This window comes from Crocuta crocuta, unplaced genomic scaffold, assembly GCF_008692635.1.
Source record: "Crocuta crocuta isolate KB4526 unplaced genomic scaffold, BGI_CrCroc_1.0 scaffold467, whole genome shotgun sequence".
In the NCBI taxonomy this organism is placed as follows: domain Eukaryota; kingdom Metazoa; phylum Chordata; class Mammalia; order Carnivora; family Hyaenidae; genus Crocuta; species Crocuta crocuta.
Window position 1 is genome coordinate 1,055,868 of NW_027530632.1, and position 10,965 is coordinate 1,066,832.

Sequence of the window (10,965 nt, forward strand, 5' to 3'; positions counted from 1 at the left end):
ATAACAAACGGACCCCTCCACCCCCAGCAAAAATCTCAGGACTGCTGCACTTTGAGTTGAAAATTATTTCAGCAGCAAGGTCAGAAGCCTTTTTGACTTTAGGTGAAACTAAATTAGTAATAAGCTACAATGGAATAACAATTTAGCTAATGACAAGATATTTATATACTGCATTTAAAGGCTGCATTTACTAATCTAGTTAAAACCAGCAAGCATATCCCTAAAACCAGATTCTAAAACTAAAAATCTTAAATGGTATATTTCTATTCAAGAAACTTATCTACCTAAAAAAACTAGATACATGAAAAGTTGATACACATCAATGAGCATGCAAAGGAATGCAATCTGGTTTTAAAAGCTTAAATAGGCAACTAAAACGTCAACAATAGCAGTTAAAAGATAAAATCTCTAAGTTATATGAAAACTTTTCATAAAGTAAAAATACTGTAATATTATAAGCATGTCAGTAATTAAAAAATAGTATCCAAGAAATAGTCTGGGTGGCTGAGTCAAAATTTCATCTATCATCAAATATTTACTCAGAAGATAATCATTTAACAAGTTACACTGATTACAGTATGCAGATAAGTAAAAAAAAAATCTGACCATTTTATTACATCATCTTTATCTGCAAATCAAATATGTTAGGTTATAAACTCGTTAGAGTACTTGCTGAACAATCACCTACAGCTCCTATAATTTTACTTTCATATCTTAAGTGGTACCTTTGAATAAACTCTTCATAACTGTAATGTAAAATGAGTATGGATCTCTATATCCTCTCATCATCAAAAGCTGAAGTTGTACCATACAAGTCTATCAATGGTCTAGGTGTCATTACAAGTTGAGAAATTTCACTACCACTGGAGAAAAATATCTGAAAAGGTTTATGGAGGACAGTATTGAAAACACCTCTATAATTATATTAATACCAGAGACAGAACTCCTCACCTACGATGATCATGCAGCAACCGCATCTGGGAAACCTCTGACCTAGAATCAGTTCAACAACATTTTTTGGACAATTTTCCCAACCACATTATCTAAATTATAAGGCTTCTACGGACACTGGCCTTGAGGAGCCTGTGAAACAAAGGCTGGGGCTCTCTACCAGTCAGTATTCAGTCCTGTACAAAGGCTCATGGCCTGCAAACCAAAGGCTCTTTCATTGGAATTATGTTTTGAAAAGACAGCAAATTCCCAAACTAGACTTGAGAGTATTTAACTGAAAATCTCAAAACTAAGCAAACCAGGAAGTAGATGTACTAAAGAAGAACAATAGAATCATCAGTTACAATCCTAACAAAGGTTCCCACCTATTAACTGCCAGTTATACCTCGGTGCTACAGGCATCCTAACAAAATTCTCAGGTTCTCCTTTTCAACAGTCCTTTAATGTTCAAAGACCCAGGACCCTCCCAAATCCCACCCTCTCACCTACTCTACCAATTCTCTCCTCTTTCTCCCGCATTAATTTCTCCCTCTCTACTGAACCTTGCCCATGAGCTTCCACCCACCTTCAATTTCTTTCTGATTTCCCCCATCTTAAATTTAAAACAAAAAACAACTCTTAATCCCACTTTCCCTTCCCTACCACCTGTTTCTCTCCTTCCTTTTCATGCCCTGGTCTACGGGGATGGCGTCCCGGCACTGTGGGGTGTGCAGCCCACACAACTTCAAGGTGTCTGTGCTGGGACTGTCTACATCTACTGCTTTCGGTTTCTCTCTTTCCCGTTTATGTTGAAGCCAACCTCAATCAGGCTTTTGCCCCCACCAGGCCACAAAGATGTCAGCAAATGTATTCTCAAGTGTCACAAAGCAAGTTTTTTAGGCTTTGTGGGCCATATAGTCTCTGTCACAAACATTTTTTTGGCATGCAAAAACCATTCTTCAGTTGTGGGCTGTAAAAACAAAAACAAGGGGCGCCTCGGTGGCTCATCTGGTTAAGCATGTGACTTCGGCTCAGGTCACGATTTCAGTCTGTGAGTTCAAGCCCCACGTCAGTCAGTGCAGAGCCTGGAGCCTGCTTCGTATTCTGTGTCTCCCTCTCTCTCTGCCCCTCAGCTGTTCTCTCTCTCTCTCTCAAAAATAAAATAAAAACATAAAGAACAAAATTAAAAACAAACAACCAAAAAAACCAGGTCATGGTCGTCGGGTGGATTGGCCTGTGCCCCTTAGTTTCCTGGGCCCAGCAATGCCACCAAATACCTCAGATGGCCAATTCCCAGCCCTTACCTTACTAGACCCATGAAGCACTGTTTGATTTACACTTTGATCATGCTTTCCTCCTTGACGCACTTACTTCACTTGCCTTCCAGGCCATCACTCACATCCTCCTGGATCTCCTACTACCTCACAGGTCACTCCTCTATAAGCCTTCTTTGCTAGTTCTTCAATATCCTGGCCTATTACACTGGAATGCCCCAAAGCTCCCAGTCCTGAGTTCTTTCCTCCATCTACTCCCACCCCATAGGGACTCTCACCCAGACTCACCCACCCCTCGAGTTGGGCCAGGCTAGCTTTATTCCTCCCTCTCACACTCCACTCTACCAGCTAATCCTACCAGTTCTACCTTCCAAATGAACCCAAAAGCTGACCGCTTCTAATGCTGCCATTGTGGGTCCAGTCACCACCATCTCTTAACCTGGATCACAGCAATAATCTCCAAATCGGTCACATCATCTCTACCTTTGCCTCCTTTAGTCTCTCCACAGAGTACCAGAGAGGACCTAGTTAAAACCTAAGTCAGATCACGCCATTCCTCCATTCTAAAACCCCCTACAGTTTCCCATTTAACTCCATAAAATCCAATACCCTTACAAACAATGGCCTACAAGGTTGAACATGACTTAGCCAGCCTGTTTCCAACTGGACCACACTTCCCTCCCCTCTCACTCTTTGCTCGCCCTGCTCAGCCATCCTCGCCACCTTGACTTACCTCAAAAAATGCAAAACACACGCCTATCACCTTAGGTCCTACCGCTCTTTGCCGCTCCTGGAGACCTGGAACACTCTCACCGCAAATAACTTCAAGGTCACCTTGTAACTCCTGCAGGTAGGTGTTCATTCAAATGTCATCTTCCAGTGAAGCCCTCCCTGACCTTCCTATCTATCACTGTGAATCCTCTACCACCAATCTCTAGGGTGCCCCCGGTCTCCTTTCTAATACATGTTTTCAGAGAACTAATCATATCATTACCTAATACTCTCTATATAATGCTTATTTGTTTACTGCCTTTTTACCTGCATGAATGAAGGGATTTTTGTGTCTGGCGGGTGTATCCCCAGAACCTCGAATGGGACATGGACATAATAGGTGCTCAACATTTAAGAATAAATAAAACTATTAATCATTCTAGAAAAGATGGTCCCGCCGAGAATAGTACTTCAAGAATAAACTTAAAAGTCTTTGAAAAATGAAGTTATTTTGGTTTTACCAATAGTATAAGGCTAACTAGCAAGAAGTCAAATATTTCTTACTAAGAAAAGTACAAGTAATTTGGCAATGTGTGTTGGCAACATTTTTTAGATCCTTACTCTTTGACCCTTCAGCTCCATTTTGAAACACACGCTCCATGGAAACCATCCAAAACACAGGAAAAACGATGTGCATAAATATTCAGAAGTAAAAACTTAGAAATTATAGGTCTAACAGTGAACTGAGTGAAATATAGCACATATCTTTGACAGAAATAATATTCATGAAATCCATTACTCTGTTTTGAAAACTTCAGTGACTCTACTTTGCCTTTAAGACAAATTAGGCGGAGCACCCAGGTAGCTGAGTTGGTTACGTGTCTGACTTCGGCTCAGGTCATGATCTCATGGTTCGTGGGCTAGAGCCCTGTGTCGGGCTCTGTGCTGTCAGCTCAGAGCCTGGAGCCGGCTTCAGATTCTGTCTGACTGTCTCTGTCTTTCTCTCTCTCTCTGCCCCTCCCCTGCTCATGGTCTGTCTATCCCTCTCAAAAATAAACATTAAAGGGGGGAAAAAAAAAAAAGACAAATTAGGCAACTTCCTCTACCTTCCTCAGCCTCTATTTCACCATTCCCTCTTCATTATCTATACTCTAGGCACACTTTACCAGCCCCCTCCCCTCCCAAATTCTCCAATTCCTGGAAACTCTAACATCTTGGTTTATGTGTCCCCCTAGGTACTCTGACAGTGACAGCACTTTTCACCAAAGTCACACTTCAGAGTAATTTACAGTGCCTGCTTCTTTAATGGTCTTTTTCTCCCTTCACAGTGAATACCTAAAACGTATTCACTTAAGCATCTGATCTTAGGTAGGCAGTACATGTCGAAATGAACTATGGAAGCAGCGAGTTTTAGGGGGCTGTATGATCTATTTTCTCTACCTCTGGAAATTTCCAAGATTGTGTGTGTGTACGTGCGTGGGCATGCAAGCGTGTATAGAATTTTATAATGGAAAAGAGTATGCTCGTGTATGTATGTATGTATGTATATGTGTATGTGTGTGTGTGTGTGTATATATATATACACATACATATATATATATGGAGTCAAAACGTAGCTAATAACATTATAGTGCTATGAAATGCTTATAAAAACAGTTCCTCAAACTCCTATTTCTTTTTCTCTCAAAATGCATAAAACCAAAAAGAAGAGAAGTAATATGTGAGAAGCCAACAAAGCAGCTGGTTCTTCTATTACCTGAGTGGAGTTAGATAGTTGGTTTTTCCACGGCTCCTCTGCGCTGCTGGTCAGGTTTGTGCGGTTATGAGGTAGAGTGAGTGCGTTTCGCTGCAGGTAAGGCACGTTTCCGTTACTTCCACTTCCTGTTATGTGATTATTGCCTATCAATATAGTGTCTGTACTCCCCAGCGTTCTTGATGTGCTACAGGGAACGTGGCCTGTAGAAAAGGGTCCGTTGGCCAAAGGCTGCCCAGGGCAGGCAGGGCGGACTCCAGGCTGAGAGACGCTAGGCACTCTGGTCAGAGCGAGCTGCGGCTGCTGGCCAGAGACGGAGTTTGTAGGCAGTGATGAGTCAGCTGTTGGCCCGTTAGGAATCCCAGTAGATCGTACCTGTGCAACTCCTGTTTGTCTCATCTGTCAAAAAGCGAATGAAAAATGAATGCTCTTTGTGTGGTCCAGAAGGTAGAGAACCAAAATGCGAAGGTGTATCACCGGGTAATCGCCGATCTTACCCTAACATTTCATTTCTCTAGGCTGAAAAATACACACTTTTTAAAAAACAAGAAACTGTGTGTGTTCATACTTAGAGATTAGCTTCCTCAGAAAAGCAGAAATCTGTTTTATTTTTAAGAAACATCCCTTTAGTAATGGAAAAAAAAAAAAAAAGGCAGCTGAAAATTAAGAAAACTGTGGAACTTACAGGTCTTTTTCCCAACCACAAAATGAGGGTTCTCCAATTTTCATTCTATTACATTTATATGCCAGATACTACACACTCAGCAAGTCCTAGAACCCCGTCTCGGTTTAGACAGCTTGTTAAGCATTAAATAATAGAAATAAACCCTCAGAACAGAGGCAAAACAGCATGTAAATAAGTAACAAAAGACCAAGTCTTGTGCTCAAAATTAAATTTATAGCTGTTTTTTCCCTAAAACTCTCTGTCCATTATTAGTATTTTAAGAAGCAAGATTACTAAATTCCACCACAAACTGGCAGAAAGAAGCAGGCATGACCATGCTCTAAAATGACGTTTCAGTCAATAAAAGTACTCAAAACGCTAACAAATCTTAGGGGGAAAAAAATGCTATACACACTTGGTGTTGCTGCATTAAGACAAACTGACTTTCCAGCTGTTCCAGCATCAGTTTCTGTGCTGGATTTAAGTTATTTCTATTTGCACGGAGCTGTTCCAAGTGCTAGAAGAAGAAGAAGAAAGGAGAATACAGTCAAAGACATATCTAAGAAACCAGCTCAAGCTCACTATTCTAGGCAACCTTGTCCTGAAATGACTGGGCCAACTCGGAGCCGCTATCTAGTCAAAGATACTGATTCCTGACCAACAGCAACTAACCCTGAGATGAAGTCCTTTAAGAAGTTTGAGAAATTAAGAAATAAACATTCATTGGAAGAGGTTTACTGTAACGTGATATTTGAGACACACAGGCATAACGTTTTACTTATTACTACTCTATTTTTCAGTATCCACACAGAAAGTTCATTAAGCTCAGAAATGCATTATGACAAGTACACTCAAAGCATCACTGTTTCGAATAGGAAAAGTGTCAAGACGGCTTGACTATCCAAAATTAGCGGTCTGCTTAAGGTGTGCATCTACATCAAGAAATATGCTATGGCCATAAAAGAACAAAGAAGCTCTTTACATCCCGACAAGGAAAGGCCTACATAATACACTGTTAACAAGCAATATACGGAGCATTCTGCCATATGTATACAAAAGGAGAAAATGAGTCACATGTCAGAGAAGGAGGATGCAGGTCTGCTTCCTTGTACAGGCCTGACATGTCTCAGGAAAGACAGGTAAACTGGTAACCCTGGCTGGCTGTTGGAAGGAGAACTAAGTGAGTAGGAGCAGGAGCTAAAAGCTAAGCGGGCAGGGATTTACTCTGTGGAGCCTACAACCATACGGATGCGATGTGAACTATGTGAATGTTGCCTGTTTAAAAATAAAACCAAAAATAAGTGAAAATCAGGACTAATGATCCCATTACTCTGATAAACCTGGGTTTGTTTTACTTGTAGTGCATTTGACGGGATTCACTGCCACTCAACTTTAAGAATTAATACTTAAAAATGTAAAGCTTACTTCTTCTACTCCTTTTCAAGAGGCAAAACAATGTGTCAGAAGCGCTGCCTTACATACCTGTAATTTCTGTGGTGTCAAACACCACGAATGAGCTTGCTGCTGTACTGGAGGATGTGACACTGCATGGCCACTACTCCAATTATCAGAAGTATTCTGAGGAAGAGTGATAAAAGAAAATTAAAGAATATTTGGTTAAATCCACAGAGTTAACAACAGTGACTAATGAAGGCCAAATGACTATGAATTGGAATATTTACATATAAAGAATTGTTATGACATTAAATTCTTTTAAAAATAATTTTACATGCATAATAAATTTGGGAAATCATAAATTCAAAAAAATATTGATTCTTTAATCAGCCACCCAAAAAGGCCCACCCCTAAGCTATGGCCCAAATGGCTAACCTAAACACCACGCTGTCCACTAGATCCAGCAATAAATTTATCTCAATGTCAGTAGAAAGTGATGATGAAAAGTGTGTTGAGATCTTAACGGCAGGGAGATGAATAAAATGATTTGATGAATGCAAATTGAACCCTACTTTCTGTATTTAATATGATGCTAAGAATTTGGGATGGAAAAACTCAAACCTTTCACTCTTTTGATGTCCACAGATTTAAAATACAGGACAGGAGATAGTCAAACTGCACAAGTTCAGGGCAGTTGGGAGATTCCTTTTTGACTGTGATTTTCTATTTCTCTAAAATATATACCTTTGTTGGACTAGATGTTCTTTTCCTCTTGGCAGGACTGGACAGGTCATCTACTTGGCTAGAAGGAATCATGTGTAGTGGCAAGGATTGCTGTGAAATTGGTGTTTGACTGAGGGCTAATACAGGTTCAGTATTTGGATGATGAGGTTTACATGCCTAAGAATCACAGAAGGAAGACAAAAATAGGGTTCTATATATTCTTAGTTCATTCCTTCAAATTATAAAACTTTACAAACTGCATACTTTTCAAAGCTATGTGGACATCGCTGATGGCAATTATTGAAAATCAAAATCAAATGAATCATCAATGGAGGAATGTGTACCTTCCTTTGAAAACCTGCTTTCGAAATTAAACAAACCACTGCAGCATTATTTTAAGAAATCTCCTTCAAAATCATGAAAATGCACAAAGGTTCTAAACTGGCACCCCAAAATTGCTTCCCGTATCAGAGGGAGTTTTGTTTCGATCTAGATTCCCTTCACAATTAAATCCAAAGGCTTTGTCATTAATAAAAGGCTCCTGTACTTAGTAAAATATGCTTGACCACTACAGATTGAAAAGAACCCTTAAAGCTGGGCACCTGCAGAACATAACCCAACTTCTCACCTGCTGTGCTGTGTTCATGGCACCCTGCCTGGAGGTAAGCTCTGCGGGGATTGGTAGGCTCCACGCCTCCTCAATACTAGGAAGTAATTTAGTTTTATTCTGTAGACTACCTTGTGGAAGGTTACACAACTGAGCCTAGGAAAAATTATGTAAAAAGCAAATTTAACACAAGCCTACTTGAGTAAGAGCAAGTCCACTAAATCTTCCTAAATGCTATAACTAATTGTTTTTAAAAGAAAATAGATTCTTAATTTGGGGTTTCAGAAAGATACTAAGTATAAAGAGGGTAACCGGAACATAGACCTTTGTGAGAATTCAAACAAAGCTGAGCTCTGTTTTCAAAGTTCTCATAGCTGTCTTCTCATGAAACTCCAAGCAAGAGTGAAAGACAGTGTTTGTGTTCTTTTCTCTAAAATGCTATGACAACTTAAAAATGTAGACAGTACGTAGGAAAAAATTATGTAAATTAATATACATCAACAGTAAATGTGCAAAAGAGCATCTTTTAAAATACTGCATATCTTACTTAAAATGAAAAGTAAAATAATATTACAAGCTATGGTATGTTTACAAAATATGGAAACAAATTATAGACAGCAAAACACAACTAGACAAACTTTCCAGCCACCCGCCTCCTGCCTGAGTGTCATGGGGAAACATGTGCCTTTAAAAAACTGTTTTTTAAAAGTTTTACCTGTAAATACTTAATTCGTGCTGCAAGTGCAGAGGTATTACTACAACTTTTGCTTCTGGTTGCATTTAAGTAGCATTTAATGGCATCCTGAGGCTGGTTGCAGGATTCGTAGAGTGTGCCTAGGTCCATCCAGGCTGCGGCATGGCCATGGTCCAATTGCACAGCACAAATATAAGCCTGTAAAGCATCCATAGGCTGATTTTGTTGCTGATATAGCACGCTAGAAAGAGAAATTAAGGGGGGAAAAAAGGGGTCAACTAAGAAGAACGACTCAGCTTCACCAAGCATATTATATGTGATATACAACTGTCATGTATCAAGTGTAATACCATTATTTGTATATAAAGTCTTACCCTATTGAACACCATGTATCTGCACTTGCTTCTGATTTATCAATAGACTGCCTGTAAGATATAAAGGCATCCTGAACTTTCCCAATACTTGAATAGCACCTGAGAGGGGAGGGGGAAAAAAAATCCAGACAATTCCATTAATACTGATTAATTCATTTGCTAAAAAAAAGGACTACATATATCAAAAGAAATTAAGTCCAAATGAGCGAACATATTTCTGTGAATGTGTGTGCAGATGCATATATATAATTATAATGTACATTATAATTAACCATTCAATAAACTATACAAGCATGCTGCATTAATGAACAATACTGAAATAACTAAAGGCCATATTACTTCACTATTATATTGAGAGCTGCAAGTGTACACACGCGCGCACACATGCACTTGCCACTCCACTTATATAGCTTGATCTCTGTACACAGCTTGATCTATTTATATAGCTTACATACAGGAAGAATATAGACCTAAAAACCAAGAAAACCATTCTATTCTGGTAAGACTTAATGAATCAGGTTCTAATTCTCCTTTCCTAAATAATAACCTTGAGGTCAACCATTCTGTAATTTGTAAAGAATACAAACATTAAGACCCAGGTAATATCAAGCTAACTATCAAAAACAGTACAGTAAGGCGAGTGAGAGATTTCACGACACGTAAGGGCAGCAAGGTCTGATTAAAGTTTCAAGGACCTGTTCTGTTTTGTTTAATGTTTGTTTATTTTCTGAGAGAGAGAAAGAGTGCGCGAGCAAGAGAGCCTGAGTAGGAGAGGGGCAGAGAGAGAGGGAGACACAGAATCTGAAGCAGGCTCCAGGCTCTGAGCTGTCAGCACAGAGCCCGACGCGGGGCTCCAACTCACAGACTCCGAAGTCATGACCTGAGCTGACATCGGACGCTTAACCGACTGAGCCACCCAGGCGCCCTCGCTCCTTTTTTCTTAAAATTTTTAAAACGTTTATTTATTTATTTATTTTTGAGAGAGAGAGAGGGGAACCTGTTATCTTCTTAATGCAGATATATCTGATGGATACACAGAACAGCAGCTGAAATTATAAATACAGAAATTATCTTCTTAGTGCTTGGTGCTAAGGAAAAAAGAAGAAACAAAACCCGGTCCCTGCCTTCAAGGAGCTTACAATTTAGTTGAGGACTGAAGACACATTACAAATGTCATGATGCCAAATCAACTGTCTGGCACAGACAAGAACTGGTTTGAGAATTTAAGGTAGAAGACACCATAATACACACTACAGGACTTAGGAAAAGCAAGAAAGGAAGCATAACACTAAGGAATCTGAATAGGTATAGAGGCATATTGTTTAGATCAGTAATTCCCAATTATCAGCCAGTATATAGCAATTTGGCCATGAAAACAAAATAGACACACAGCAACATATACTTACATATACAAGTTTTCCATTAATACTTATACTGTAGCTGACTTATTTTGAAATACTACTGGCTAACTAAATGGCAAAAAAATCTTAAATGTTTTTACTATATTTAGATCCTCATAATTATTCTTTGAAATTTTACTGATTCATGAAATCCAAAAGTCTGGGAACCCCTGATTCAGACAGAGAAGATGAAAGAGGGCATTTCAAAATGTTGTTTGAACAGTATGAGCAAAACTTAATGCATATAAGATAGCACAAAGAGGAGAGAATTATAAATCCAGCCCGAGGTTACCCTGAAGTTTTTGTCTCACAAGGGAAATGGCACCATGAAAGCACCTTTTAGGAATATTAATCTGCTAGCAAGGTGTAGAGATAAACAAAGAAAAATAAATGATGGACAGTAAAATAGAAGGCAGCTATATTCACTGGCTTGGAACAGG

General features: G+C 39.3%; 1 protein-coding gene across 1 annotated transcript in view; it reads right to left on the minus strand.

Moving 5' to 3' along the window:
• The window catches only part of KDM6A (lysine demethylase 6A), a 134,659-nt gene that overhangs the window by 38,489 nt on the left and 85,205 nt on the right, over window positions 1-10,965 (minus strand). The window contains 7 exon segments of the mRNA XM_077768522.1: window positions 2,938-3,048; window positions 4,672-5,067; window positions 6,815-6,910; window positions 7,472-7,627; window positions 8,079-8,213; window positions 8,773-8,992; window positions 9,126-9,224. Coding sequence (XP_077624648.1) covers window positions 2,938-3,048; window positions 4,672-5,067; window positions 6,815-6,910; window positions 7,472-7,627; window positions 8,079-8,213; window positions 8,773-8,992; window positions 9,126-9,224 — 1,213 coding nt within the window.